This window comes from Parus major, chromosome 2, assembly GCF_001522545.3.
Source record: "Parus major isolate Abel chromosome 2, Parus_major1.1, whole genome shotgun sequence".
Taxonomy (NCBI): Eukaryota; Metazoa; Chordata; class Aves; order Passeriformes; family Paridae; genus Parus; species Parus major.
This window is the reverse complement of record NC_031769.1, coordinates 108,070,319-108,085,691: the sequence shown is the minus strand read 5'-3', so window position 1 is coordinate 108,085,691 and position 15,373 is coordinate 108,070,319. Positions and strand designations below refer to the sequence as shown.

Below are 15,373 nucleotides of genomic sequence, written 5' to 3'. Positions count from 1 at the left end.
TCAGTCCCCAGCTGCCCCCGTGTGCCTCTCGCCTGCACTACAGCGCCCGAGCTCCAGAGGCCTCTGGAGAACGCCCTTGGGCAAGGAGAGCTCCTGCAAGTACGTGTCACATTTAATGCTCACCCGTGAACAGGGGAGCACTCCATCCTTCCCAGAGTGGAGTCCAGGGGGAAACTGCTCATTTGCCACAGGTGATAAAGCAACGTACGTAAATCTCTAATTTTAAGGTTTTAAAGTAAGTTGCAAGTATTCTTTCTGTAGAATGGAATTACCCCAGCCAGTCTCTTAATCCCCCCAAAATTCATTAAAGATTTATTGCATTTTATGAAACATCAGGAGAGAAATTCCATATCTAATAGTGTTCCGGAGTACAACTACTTATTATCACCCTTAAATACTTATTTAGAGAGTACCCAAAAATATTCAGTGCCCTCTGGTGGCTTGAATTATGAAAGACAAAAAAATAAAATCGTACAAGAAACTACTCAAGTTTGATCAGTCTGACAACTCAGGTGGTATGTGAATCTCACCTTCTCTTGCAGTAGGGCCACAGAAGTTACCTTGGAGAAAAAAACATCCCACACTCTTCAGTCCATACCTGCAAAACCAGAGAACCTAACACAAGGTTTTCCAGGCAAAAAAGGGCACTATTTACCATCAAAGAACCAGGCTTTGAGAAAAGGTTTTGATTTTCAACCTGATCCTAATCTCTCCAATCCTAAACCAGATCCTTCCCCTACAGAAAACAACGAAGTAAATGCCTTAAAATGTGTTTAAAAGCAATAAAATCTATCTGCTAAGACTTTCAGATTCTTTCCAAGTGCAAACACATTCCGAGAAAGATAAACTCCTCTAGCCACAGAAGTAAACATGACTGGAGAACTCTGGAAATTATTGCTGCTAAGCGTCTTGGTTACTGTATTCACCCCTGCGGCCCACACCAGGCCCATATTAAGGGCACAGCCAGAGGAGCTTATAAAACATCCAGAATATGAAACAATAATTAGTAGCGAAGTAATATAATTGTAGCAGTTTAATTGCTGACTACTTTAAAAGAGAGAAAATGGAGTGGGAGGGAAACACATAGTGTATATTTATGAGAACTGCTGTAGGGAAATGCATGTAGAGGAAAACAGGTGGTGAGACACTGGAACAGGTTCCCCAAGAAAGCTGTGGATGCCCCAGCCCTGGAATGTTCAAGGCCAGGCTGGATGGTTTTGAGCAACCTAGCCCAGTGGAAGGTGCCCCTGCCCATGGTAGGGGGTTGGTATGAGATTATCTTTCAAGTTCATCCTAACCCAAGCCATTCAATGAAAAAATGAGTGACAGAAACACAACAGTAGAGAAAGAACGTATAGTAACAGCGAGATGCACTTTTCTCAGTGACTACACATCCTTATAAGATTAAGAAAGTCATAATAACAGTATTCTGTCTCTAAGACCTGGCAAATAATCTACAGCTTCACAGAGCTGAGGAATGCCTCTAAATATATACAGAGTACTTTAAGGCACAGATTTGAGATAGAATTAAATGCTATTCCACAGAATGCATTTGGCAGTGATGACTCCCCCCTCCCTCCTTGACCTCAATTTCCTAAGTGTGACTTGTGGTGAGGTAGTAATTGTAAAATTCACTTTCTTAGCTCTTTCCTGAGCATGTCCACAAAAACGTTACAAATAAGGCTGGTTAGAACTGGAAAATGAAGAGGTAAAAACTGGTCCTTCCCAAAGCAGACCTAGAGTCTGAGAAATACAGTAAACTGTATAGACCTACGCCACCCATGAGACAAAAAAAGCCCATGCCTTGACAGTAGTAGGTCTGGCAATTCCCTGGGAAGTAGAAGTTTTAACATTATTGAAATGCCTTCTCATTGCAGACACCCTTGATTTTGTCTCCAACGTGTTTTCAAGTACAGCCACAACAGGAAACAAACCTGATTTCTGGAGCAAATGCACACTGCATGGAGAACAGACCATGTAGTTTTTGTGCCCTTTCATTGGTTGTTTCTCTGATTCTAAAAGAAACCTGAAGATGCCTTTGTCAGATATTCTTGCAGCTCTTCTGTCTTGCAGTAAGGCAGCCTTAGATGCCAGGTTCTGTAGTCATTTCACAAATGCACACTTTACCACATGTAGTAAACACTGTCCCATCCCCTAACAGTGCTCAGGAACTGGTGTGTCTGCTTCTGAATAAAACAAAGGATATAAGAAGTACACTATTCACTTTTATAGGAGAGTCACCACAGACACTCATTCAAATCTCACCAGACTTAAAAGTCAAATCTAAAAAAGAGGGACCCAGGAATGTTTCCCAAACACAGAAAGCCTTCTAGTTCCAACTACCTGTTGGAAGATAAACTGGGTGCAAACAAAAGTACCCCTCTCTCCCTGGGACCAAGGCCCTAGCTTAAGACTGGAGAACAAAGGGCAATTTTACAGAGCTCAAGTATCTTATAACCAAGATATTGCCAATGAGAATTAAACACATCACATGCATTCTCTCTTAAGTAGTGAAATATGAATTGCTGTAATAAAATCAAATCAAATGAAATCTCCAACAAAGGGCTAATAAAGAGATTCAGAAGATACAGAGGCTTACTTAGAGATCAGAAAATTAGATTAGAAAGAATAAATTAACAAAAAGTAAATCTACATAATTTTGTTACATTTCTGTCTGTTAAAGTAACACATTAAGTCAATTTTATTACTGCAATACCATCTGTGTGTCCTTAGAATGCAAAAGCACAAGAAATAACCAGTTTTCTTCAGCACAAGAACAGAGGGCAGAAGCATATATCAACTAGCTACCACCTTCCTGGTTAAAACTTGCAACCAGCCCAAGTTTACTTGCATTTTTTCTCAAAAAAGTATTGTATCTTCTCAGAAAATCTACATTTAAATAACAAGACTTGTTAATGACCGCAGGTGTTACATACCTCTTTCTGTGGCCTTTTAGGATGTTATTTCTCTATTAACATTACATGGGAAAGCAAGAAACAAACATGAAAGCAAGAAATGATGCCCAAAGTAGATCTGGGCCACCCTATAATCTTTTCTGATAGGAAGTACCCAAGGTATGATATAACGTAACTTGTCAGCTCACAGATGCATCACCAGTCACAACTCATCATTCCAGCAGCATACACACCATTCCAAAAACTCAAAGTGTATAGACATACAACTGATCACATATTTAAGTTTTAGAAAGCATCTGAAAAGGAAGAAGTAGCACCAAGGAAACTGATCATCTTTATTATTCAACAAAAAGACAAATAGAAAATAAAATACTTTAATAGGAAAAAACCCAGAAGGTACAATTCAAACATAACGTACTGAAACCATACATAATGCAACAGGAGCATGAAAACATTGTTAAGAAGCAATCTTCTAGTACAGATTTCATGTTTTGGGCATCCCCATCACAAATACACAGCTTTTTGCACATGTCTGAGTTTCAGTGAGAAAGATCATGACCAGCAGCAACATATTCAGATAGTTTAATTTTCATTAAATGCTTACCTAGTGAATGTATTGGATGCAATCTCTTAATATTAAAAGTACAAAATCTTAAGCAAGGCAGCACCTGCCAATACAAATTTTAAATAAAGAGGATAAATGTTTTGGAAGTTCTTTTTGTATTGCATTAATACACATTTGTTGCTTTAAAATGTGTATTCAAGTCTCTCAACATTTAAACATGACTAAAATGCTCATCAAGTGACAACTAATTATTGCTATAGAAAAAATTGCTTCCCAGAGTTTTAAAACAGATGTCATTCCATTTGCAATTCCCAAAGATATATTCAAGTAATAGAAATAACTAGTTCCAGTGTCCATGAGGCATTCAGAATCTGTATTGGCTGTAGGCATTTATTGCCAGATCATATAAACATTTTATTGAATCTAAAAAAGTTAGCTAAACTTATATGTAACTGTTAAACTCCTTGGGAAACATATGCAGTAATAAATCACCATAGTATGTGTTTTTATTTTAAAAAGGTAAAACTTCAGCATCAGGTACCTTGACGTTTAAGGGCACTGTTTCATAGTTGGCTTTACAGAGCAAAATTAAAAATCTGAATCTTTTTTTTGTTGGCTCAGTGAACCACTCCAAATCAGTATGTGGTTGCACATGCACTAGAGCTGACAGACAAGTGAGAATACACAGACGTGTATGGGGGCAAATAAGGAACTGGAATACAAGTTCCAAGTGTGGTCTGCTGTCAAAATACTGTAGTGAGATGGTAAAAAATGCAAAAAATGTTGTTATAAAAGGATATAACCTTCAGAGAAGTTTTTTGAAATAGACAATTTGCTCTGAATTTTAGCCAGCAATGCCTTCAATAATGTTTTACTCTCATAAAAAAATTAAGATAGAAAAGTAAAGCTAAAATGTATAGTGGGTTAGTTACAACACTCAATAAATTAGAACTTGCAGTTCTGAAACATATTACATTGTAAACTGAGGCAGTTCAACCTTTCAAATTCCAGTTTTGGAATATGAAATACCTCAGCATTTAAAGAATCAAAACCTCTATTTGGAGAGTAACAGGGAGGCAGGGCACGAGAAGCAGACTGTACTTTGGCTGCACAACTGATATTACTACATATAAATTACCATCTAGACTAAGAAAATTACTGGGGGTGTTTTCCACCACATAAGCAATGCTCATTAATAATGATAGCTTGATAATGGGTAATGGAAACAGAATGCAGTCAGTCCTAACAGCTGTATGTTCAGAACACTATTTAAAATTTTGAAAAGTATGCTGTGCAGCCTTCTTTCCCCTTCTCCCTTTTAGCATTATATAAAAGATCTTCAAAGTTTTTACAAATGGATTTTCCATTTAGATTCAAAATTGCATTATTACTATTTTCTCCAATTTTAACAATGCTCTTGTTGGGAAGGTGGAAATCTGGAACAGGAACTGTTAAAATATGTTGGTAACTATTTTAGAGTAAGTTTCTTTCTCATTAACTGCTTTTAGAAACCTTTGGATGCAGGAGATGTACAGTTTTTAAACAGCTTTACAAAAATAAAAGTTTGGGTAGGTGTGAAGCCAGTTTAGTTGTTGCCTTCCATGAAAGACAGGACAGACCAAAACTTAACTTTCAAATGCAAGACCACAAGTTCTTAAAAAGCTCCAGTAAAATCTTGTCACAGGCATAGGCCAAAAAAGTATACCTTTTTGCACGTCATCTTGACTTGCTCAGAAAATATGTAATCTTCCTTAGGAGTTAGGAGTACAGAGAATACTCTTCACTCATCACATTAGTAAGCAAGCATCCTATTTTAGTTATTCCCAAAGAGGAAAAAACAAATTTAGTTATTCCTAGGCAATGGCATCATTCTTTCTCAATGAAAGGTGAAAAAAGCCCTGCTCTGCATTGTTGATCTATAGAAAAGAAATATTTTAATATTTTAAGATGTTATTTTCAGTCACATAGGAATAGTAAAAAACAAATCACAACATCAAAATAAAATTAGTTCTTGGAAGGACAAATGCCTGTCCTCAGCAGGAAGAGAAAAAAAATTAAATTATCATCTTGTAAGACACCTTAGAAGACAGCTGAACTTGAAGAACCCCAACAGAGCATCACTACATGTCTTTCTAGAGATACTTTCAAAGTTGGTTTTGGTGAATTAAAACATCCTACATTAATCATATGAACATGTAATTAATAAGAGTAGTAAAAGTTAGAGAAAATCAAGACAAGAGTGAGAAGTTCCAAAAATGTCCCTAATTCCACAGGGGCAGAACTCAAGTCAAGATGTCAAGGCTGAGTTTCAATAAAATCATTTATCAGAAGTCTTTATGAGCGTGAAAAGAAGCTTAGCTCGAAAAGTGGTTACTGAACAATTTTTATTAATATACCCTTTGGATCACCAACAGAATAAAGTAATTTTTCTCGCAGATAATCAGTATGAAGATGAAGGGGGCTCTACTTTAAAAGTTCACATGACAGGATTCTTGAACTGCATTTTGGTATTGGGCTTCTTCATCAAGCTGAAGATTCTAAACAAAATGAAAACATCATCAAAATGGACAAATATCCAAGATATGGCATGGTCATTAGTTTAATCTTCATCAATTAATGGCACCTAAACAAACACTCTTTATCTTCAAGCTACTATATGATTGTTTATATTGCACAGAATCTTTTATTGAACCAAGTACCAAGAGACACATGAGACAGGAGAAGAATCAGTTGAGTGGGACAAGACTCATTAAGCAGAAGGGTCCATCTCCTTTCCCTGTCTCAATTACATTATGAAACAGCCAGCTCAGGAAAGCTGACTGTGTCACGCAATTCTTTTAACAGGGCTTCTAACTAGCCAAAACTTCCTCCATTAATAAAAACAAAATAGCATCCCCAGACAATACCAATCAGAGATTGTTGTGAATACACTGCTTAAAATGAGAAAGCAAACACAGAACACAAAAAGTCTGCTACTTTTTGCAGAAATATTCTCCAGGTTCTTAATATGCCAGAGTAATGAATCTCTTAAGTACAACTCTGGCAGTTTCCCCAGTTTTAGGTCCTCAAACATGCACTCATGGTGAAGAATCCAATCTCCTCTGTCAAACCCTAGCTCTTCAGGCCTTTATCACAGTTAACTCAAAGGACAAGATACATCATCTTTGCCATCCTGACCCAGTGAGGCTGCCTGTTGCACACCTCAAAGCCTGTCAGACTCTGTAGAAAAAGCCACAAACTTTCCAGCTCCCTGATCCCACATGCAGAACCCAAATGGTTGGCTTGACTTATGAATCAGACACTGACTACATCTGTGTATACAGTTCTGCACCTACTTCAAGGTCATTTACTCAAAGAGAGCCTGAAAAGAGGCAGCCTAAACTGATTAAGTGACACATCTCTTTTTCAGTCTCTCTCACAACAAACAGGAAGAGCAGTTGTAGCAGCAATACCAGCTAGTCAAGCCGCACACTGAGTCCTGAGAATATATTTTCACAATTTCTGCAATAAAAGGTCAACAATGTCCATAAAACAGACTGGCATCTATTTCATTTCCCCCAGAAACAGCAGTAATAAACTGTTCTAATAAACAGAGTAAAAGCAATAAATAGATCAGACTGAGAACATTAAGCCAAAGACTTAACTCAGCTTGGAGCTGTTTAACTACTGACAACACCTATTCCCAGTAGCACTTCACGTTGATAACAAAGTTTAAGAACAGACAGGTCTGCTTCTGACTTCCATACAGAACAGGAACACAGCATGTCCAGAGTTGTACATGTACTTTTGTATATGTTAAGTATAAAATTTTTATTTGGTATTTTGATTTTTTAGAAAAAAAATTAACATTTTTTCCTCCACACATCAAAGAAGAAAAAGCTTACCACAAATTCTCCGTAGTCAAATCGATGTCTTAGATTTAGATGGCTAACAAGATTTCTAGTAACCTGGTTAGTATCTGCCCAAGGAAGAGATACACAAATAGGACAGATCTGAATTTGGAGTGGGAAGGGAAGAAACAGAATGAAAAAAAGTTATTGGCAATACAGAATGCATTAAAGACGTGTTCTACAGGAATAACTAGTCTATTACTCATCCACTACCAAAATACAGTAAGACATGAATATCAAATCATACTGCTAAGTATGCTTTTCCTCAATTGTGTAACACTCAAAAATTACATTTCAACTTGGTCAATTTCTAAAATGTTTTTCTTACGAGTGGAAGATTATCATACCTGTCTGAGTTAATTTAGAAAAGTGACTACTGCATCCTACTTATTGTTTAGGAGATTTTTCATACAACTGAGATGATCAAGTAAATCAAAAGAAAAAATAACACACTGTACAGATGAAATAATAGAAAATCAAACAGGTTTTTCTCTTTCAGACTCTCTAGTTACTTTGGATTACTTTTCAAGTGGCTGTAGGCTTCATATGAAACAGTAGTTACGTTACAAATGGGATTCTACAGAAACAGATTTGAACTACTAAATAAAGAAGAGTTAAGCATCAGGCTCAAAAACTAAGCCTGTTTCAGATCAAGATAAATAACACAGCTAAGTCAGAAATGCCTTAGAACCAGCAGGCTGGACATGAAACGTTCTCACATCAAAGTCACTCCTCAATTTAAATGCACTCCATGAAGTGTATTGTCTGTCTTTCTCAAACCACAGTGATTGTTACAGATATAGACTAGCACAGTTAAAGTTGTCCACATAATTACAATGAAAGTAGCTTAAAAAACATACATAAGCAACTCCACTTACCACAGGAACGATCTGATAAAGATGTCTATTATTACAGTGATCCAGCAAGCGCTGTCTAGTAAAATTGGCTTCCTGACACAGGGGGCATTTGAAGGTTGGGTGTCCACTGTAAACAGAAACACAATAGTATTTAACAGAAAAGAGTTTCAGAAGTAGTGTTAAGCAAGCATACAAATGAAGCTATCATTGTTTTCCCTTGCTTTGGTAACAACAGAAACCCCCCCCCACCCCTACTGACATATTAGCAGATCTAAAGGCGTCCCAGTGCTACTACCAAACTGCAATTTTGAAGTACATTTATAATTGGTATGCCTAAATGCACTCTTCTGAGACTTGGTTTCTTTTGTTCCCACTGCAGCTACACCCTGGTTTTGCTTTCTTGTAACAGCTTTTAGTCCATCCTTCAACAAAGTACTGAAATATCCAAATTCTAAGAAATAGATAGAAGTGTACAAGAAACTACAGGACTATAAATATAGCTCCTGCTGGTTTTGTGGGGGATTTTTGTGTTTTAGTTTTTCCATTAGCAGAAGTTAGCACTGTTACTATCAGAATCTATTTTAATAACAAATATAGACAAGTAAGCAACCTACCTTGTTTCTCCTTGAAGTATTTGATTATTAGCCATCTCGCCAGTATCAGATATCATATCACTCCTGCTACTTGAAATTAAGAAAAGAAACAATGAAACTTGAGATTATTTTACTCAACTATCAACATTTTAAATGTTTAACAGGAACAGAAGTAGGGGGAAGTATGGATTAAGTCCCATGAATTTCAAGGCAAGCTACAATGGCACATATCCTAACCCTCACAACTTTTCCTTTGGATCAAGGTATGTCTCAGTATTTTCAGAATCACCATGGCTGAAAGAAACCTTCAAGATCATCTGTCCAACTGTCAACCCAGTACCACCATTATCACCCCTAAATCATATCCCCAAGTGCCACATCCAGACACCTCTTGAACAATTCCAGAGATGGTGACTCCACCATCACCCTGGGCAATTTATTCCAATGCCTGACCATGCTCTCTGTAAAAAAAACCAAAAACTTTCTGCTATCTAATCTGAACCTTCCCTGGTGCAACTTAAGGCCATTTCACCTCGTTCTTTTACTTCAAGACATGGCAGAAGAAACTGACCCTCCCCTCACTACAACCTCGTCTCAACTAACTGCAGCAATGAGGTCTTCCTTGAGCTTCCTTTTCTCCAGGATAAACAACCCCAGCTCCCTCAGCTGCCCACCATAGGACTTGTGCTCCAGACCCTTCTCCAGCTCCACTGCCCTTCTCTGAAATCGCTCCAGCACCTCAATGTCCTCCTTGGATTCAGTGGCCCAGAACTGAACACAGGATTTGACGTATGGCCTGACTGGTGCTGAGTTATGGGGGACCATCACTGCCCTGGTCCTGCTGGCCACACTACTCCTGATGCAGGCCAGGATGCCACCTGGTCACACTGTGAGATTGTGGCTTAAACTGTCAACCAGCACCTTCTGGTCCTTTTCCATTGGGGCACTTTCCAGCCACTCTTCCCCACAGCCTGTGAAGCCAGTGCTGTCTGGAGTTGTGACCAAACTGTGAGACCTGACATTTGGCCTTGTTGAACCTCACACCACTGGCCTCAGGCCATTGATCCAGCCTGTCCAGATCCCTCTGCAGAACCTTCCTGCTCTCCAGCAGATCAACACTTATGGATGCTAAATCCTCAGGCTTGCCTGAGAAAGTAGTCTGGGAAAAACATGAGAAGGAATTAAAACAATCCTCAGGAACACAAAACAGCCTTGCAGGTGTTATGTGTTCCTTGTTTTCCTTGCAGGAGAAAGTCAGGGGGGTGGTGAGCCCCACTGACCAATGATGGTAATGTAGCAGTTTACTAACCAATAAGAGTTTCCTTTCTGTACTTTCCACGTATCTGTCTATAAAGCAGGCCTGCAAGCAATAAACTAAAGGATCCTCTTGTTCTGACTCCCTTGAGAGTCTGTGTCGTTCTTTCCGGCCGTTACCAATCGGAACGACAAACACTTCCACCCAACTTGCTGTCATCTGCAAACTCGCGGAGGGAGCACTCAATCCCCTCATCCAAATCAACAATAAAGGTGTTAAATAGGAGTGGCCCCAAACTGAACCCTGGGAAACACCACTAGTGACCAGGGGCCAACTGGATGTAACTACATTCACCAACTGTCTCTGGGCCTGGCCATCCAGACAGTTTTTTCACCCAGTGAAGAGCACACCTGTCCAAGCCATAGCCTGCCAGCTTCTCCAGAAGAGTACAGTGGGACTGTGTCAAATGTTTTCCTGAAGTCTAGATAGACAGCATCCACAGTTAGCCCCTCAAAGTGACCCTAAGTGGGTCACTTTGTCATAGAAGGAGGTCAGGTTGGTCAGCCAGGACCTGACTTTTGTAAACCCATGTTGGCTGGGCCTGATTCCTGGGTAGTCCTGCACATGCCACATGATGGTACTCAGGATGATCCGCTCCATTACTTCCCCTTATACACCAAAGTATGAGACTGACACCTGTCAGTCTGACAAGTCTGTAGTTCCCTGGATCATCCTGATCCTTCGCATAGATGGACATTACATTTGCTGATTTCTAGTCAACTGGGACCTCTCTGCACAATTTAATTACCACAGTGATGCTTGGTGGCATACTACACAACTTCACAGGAAAGCGGCATATAACACAACAAACATTTAGTCAACAAGACTGGCAATGCCAGTGACAGCCAAGTAGCTCAAAAAGCATTATGAACTATATGAATGTAAGACAGGTAACACTTTCTAAATTATTTTGGCTTAGGAAGGGGTAAATAGGCCTTTAACTGCCACATAGTCACACAAATGGTTTGCAACTTTCAACTATAGCAAGGTAAGTTTTCTTAAGCTGATCATAAAACAAACTTTTTCCCTAAAGGAAGAGTAAAGCAGAAGAACATTTTAAAAGTAAATTTAACCATATATACACCTCTAGCTAAGCCAGAAGAAACTGTACAGACATGCTAAGAACATGAATATTTAAAGTCATAAATATGGTAATGGTAAATTTTTTTATACTTATGTGATATTATAATCACAGGTATTCTACTGTGGCAAACGGTATAAACAGTGATATCAGAATATGCAGACACTTTGGTGAAACATTGCTACAGCTAATTCCAGTTACAGCTTCAGCTTTCAATAGACTGATTTGTTGAAAGCCAACAGACTGCTAAAAATAGAAAATCAATGGGAAAAAAAAAAAAGGATGGAATATATATAATAAAGCTCTGTGAAATGAACACATAAAAAGCTTTTCAAAAATAACCAAAAATCCCCAACCCCTACCATCAGTGAGAATTTATGAATAAAAAAGATTAGCTTTACTGCCTGAAAACAAATGGCAAGTGTCATTTGATTTTACAGTGTGTAGCACACTGGAGTTCCTTATGTATGTCATAAGGGATCTGTTCAAAATAAATTCAATCAGAAAGCAAAAGCTTGCACAATAATGTTTTGAAACAGGATACCCACTAAAACAAACTTAGGAAAGGGGAGGGGGAATAAAAATAGACAGGAACTTCTCCAGAGGTAAATATTATGAAATATGTTACAAAGCAAGCTGCCCAAATGCTGTCAAGGTAAGGAAAACAAGCTACAAATATTAAATACTTCTTAGGAGAGTCTCTAGAAGACATTTCAAAGCCATCATGCAGAAAGGTTTTCTTCTGTCTGCTAAGAATAGAGAAAAATACCTGGAAAAACTCATATTTTGAATCACGAAATATTATTAATTAATGCAAATAGAAGGAATGGCCTGGAAAAAAGTACTCTCCATGGGGTGAGGGGTGGGGAAAGAAGATGCACAGCTACACACAGAACACCCTGATTACCTGTTCCCTGTTGCATCTTGGGAAATCTGTAAGTTTGGAATAATTGAAGAAACACCATATTCATCCTGATACTTCTTACACGTTTTATAATGCTGTCTCATCCATGAAAATCTAACCTGAAAATAAAATGCCAAGTTATTCAAATCATATTAAGCAATCCAGGGATAGATAGAAGGAAGAGATAATTCTGCCAACAGAAAGCAATGCATCCAGGAATTATTTAGACCTTATTGGCAGCAGAAACCAGAATTTGTGTCTCCCTTCAGAGCATGAATACTTTCTTCACCAACACGACATCTCCGATTCCTCTCTCCTCAGAGCCAGTGTCACTCTGTGAGACTGGAGAACACTGCCACTCAAACTGCTGGACATCTGAGAGCTCTCAGGGATGAAAGATGCAAGCAAACACCATTCAACTGAAAAAAAAGTCACTGGAACTACACATCTCAGATCCAGGATCAATAGGTGATGAGCTATAACAGAGTGGCTGTGAGGATGGGATAAGCACCACTGCTCCTTCAGTCTTCTCTGGCCTGCTGTTACCTCATGCAGAGGAACATTTTCTTTTTGCATTAGGTGTGTTCCTTTACTCAGTGGCAGGGGAGGGAAAAAAAACAGGTGAATGATCACCAGCTTAAGGCCGCCTATTGACCTTTAATTCAAATTAAGAGAACGAGTTGCTTAGATTTGTCAGAAGACAACTGTGTTGGACAGGCCCTAAATCTGAATTCCAGGTCCAACAGCACTGTCAGAAGGTGCTCACAGGTCTAGAGGCTTAACAAGATTGTATCTCACATGCCTGTACCTAAATTCCATTCAAGTTATTCTGTTTGGTTCTTCCTTCCCATTTACCAACTTGCTATCAGTTTCTTTCCCCCCACTTTTCATCCCAATGAATCATGTGGAACAATGCAAGCAGCTGATGATTCCATTAGTCTGATCTTCACATTGGCAGAAGTCCCAGGTGAAATGAAACCAACATAAAGACTACCTGGATTTGATGCATTTTGTTATAAACAAAAAGTGTGGCTGAAATCCTGAATCTGTTTATAGCAAAAGAGACATTACTCTTGGTTTCAAGTGAGGGTCAAGATTTCACCCAGTGTTCCAAACATAATGAATCCTTTTAAGGGGAAAGGAAAGTAAAAGGACTGATGGGGAAGGAGGAAATCACATATGATTGATCATGTGGGCACTGCAACTAATCAACTCACATTTTTTTGGTTTTAAATTAAATTTTGTGGCAGCTAAAAGCAGTTGCATTTCCATACTGAGAGTTTCTGAGGTTTTCCATATATCTGCAATTTTCATGTTCAGCTCCTTAACTTTCCTTTTGCCAGTTTTATAGCTATACCTTTTTTTTCCCATCTTTTTAGGGAAAAACTGGCACTCCACTTAAAATGCCTTTATTGACAAATTCAAGACGCTCTTTCAGTTTATACATGTTAGGTACAGCTAGCAGGCACTGCATGCCCAGTATACACACAAGCCATACAAAGCTAAGTTCAAACTGCTATAGGCTCTTCAGCTCCAAGAGGAGAATGACACACAGTAAAGGTGTGTCCAGAGAAAAACACAAAAAAATTATTCAACTTTTTTTAAAGTTTTACTCTACCTGCTTCTCACAGCATCTACAGCCCCCAGAAGCTTTCTTCATACTGTTTTCAACATCTAGAGCCCTTTTGGGATATGTTCTTTCTTTTTTAGTCACGCTCCCCCGGCAGAGAGGACAATGTGTTCCACTTTCTCTTATAGCTGTCAAGAAGCACTTCCTGCAAAACCTAAATTGAAAAGTTACCACAAATACAGGTTAGCAAAATATACAGAGTTACATACTTTGTCCTTGAAGAGAGATGGATGATTGTTGGGGGGGGGGGGGGGGGCAAAGAGAGGTATCAGAGTAATAGTTTGCCAAATACAAAGTTTGGTATTTAAAATAAATATGAAATAATGGTGCTTACGATGAAGTACATGGAAATCAGGGGAGCTTGGCAATGCACTCTAGGTAAAACTCTTCTTATTTATTGACTAGTACTACCGAGCTGCACACCAGATTGATCACTAATGAGACATTAAATGGTGCAGCAAGCACGTGATTTTCGATAATCTTATCAAAGTAACTTCTGTTTATTGTGCTTAAGCAGAGCCAAGACCACTGCAAAGCTTCATTCAGCACGCGTTTCCAGAGACCTCAGCTCACCAGCTTTTGCAGCTCTCTTCCCTTACGCACCAGCTGCCAAAGCTATTTTGCTTTTCTACAAAGTGGCACGTTGTAATCAAACGTCCCTCTGGAAAAAAAAATGCTGAATAGATGAGCTGAAAAGAGAGAACAACTCACACTACCGTCCTTGTTCGAAAAGGAACGGGGAAAACCACGAAGTTAAAAACCGCGAGTTAGCTCAGACAGCACAGCGAAACTCCCCCACCGCCGACCAGACACCCGGGGAGGCGGGGGGGGCTTCTCCTAAATGACCGGTCCTCGTCGGCTACAAAAGAAAGAGGCGAGGGGAGGCTTGGGCGGCACTGGGCTCGCATCCTCACCGCCAGCGGCTCCAGGCCGAGGGTCCGTGCGCCGGGAGCGGGGGGAGCCGAGGATCACAAGGCGGAGAGCCGGAGGAGGCGAGGAAAAGGCTTGGGAAGGGGCGGGGGGTCGGGATACCCACACGTGCTGGCAGTTGGCGGTCCTCACGGGCGTTTTGAACACCTCCTGGCACACCGGGCAGTAAAAATCATCCTCGCTGAAGCACGCCGGGGCCGCCGCGGCCCCCTCGGCCATGGCAACACGTAAGGGCCTCTCCGCCAGGACCGGGGACGACGAACAAGCCCCGCCCTGGCAGGCAGAGGAGAGCCCGGCCCCGCTTCGCTCCCGGGGGGCGCTGCCGGAGGTCCGAGAGTGGATGGCTGGGGGTACCGGCGCAGGGTGGGATCCGGGCCGGGCTGCGGCAGGGCAGCGGAACGAGCCCGGCCGGGGCTCCGCCTGCCGCCCCTCGCGGCTCCTCCCGCCCGGCCCGCGGCGAACCCCGCCCCGCGCTCTACCTGGCGCTGCCCGGAGAGGAGGGACCCGGCAGCTCCGGCCGCGCTCCCGGCGGCACCCGGGGGGCGGGGGCGGGGCCGGGGTTTCCATGGCGATCGCCTCCCGGCCTCGCAGGGCTGCTACGACACGGCCCCCGCTCCGCCCTGTCCGGGAGGCTTCCCCGCCCCGCCCAGCGCGCTGCGCCCGCCCCGCCGCCCTTCCGCGCCACAGCCGCGC

The 15,373-nt window shown here is 40.8% G+C and overlaps 1 protein-coding gene across 4 annotated transcripts; it reads right to left on the bottom strand.

The window, feature by feature from the left end:
* Positions 1–3,226: 3,226 nt before the first annotated feature.
* RNF138 (ring finger protein 138) lies at positions 3,227–15,157 on the bottom strand. 4 transcript variants are annotated; one of them, XM_015619903.3, is made up of 7 exons: positions 14,787–15,157; positions 13,739–13,904; positions 12,124–12,239; positions 8,842–8,907; positions 8,249–8,354; positions 7,365–7,438; positions 3,227–6,017 (listed from the first exon to the last, which is right to left on the bottom strand). In XM_015619903.3, the coding sequence occupies exons 1-6, from the start codon at positions 14,897–14,899 to the stop codon at positions 7,400–7,402; spliced, it is 606 nt and encodes a 201-aa protein (XP_015475389.1). In that variant the 5' UTR covers positions 14,900–15,157; the 3' UTR covers positions 3,227–6,017; positions 7,365–7,399. The 4 variants fall into 4 exon arrangements, with proteins under 4 accessions (XP_015475389.1, XP_015475388.1, XP_015475385.1 ...); XM_015619902.3 differs by having other exon boundaries at positions 8,842–8,910; positions 14,787–15,154; XM_015619899.3 differs by having other exon boundaries at positions 7,365–7,472; positions 8,842–8,910; positions 14,787–15,145.
* Between the last annotated feature and the right edge of the window lie 216 nt (positions 15,158–15,373).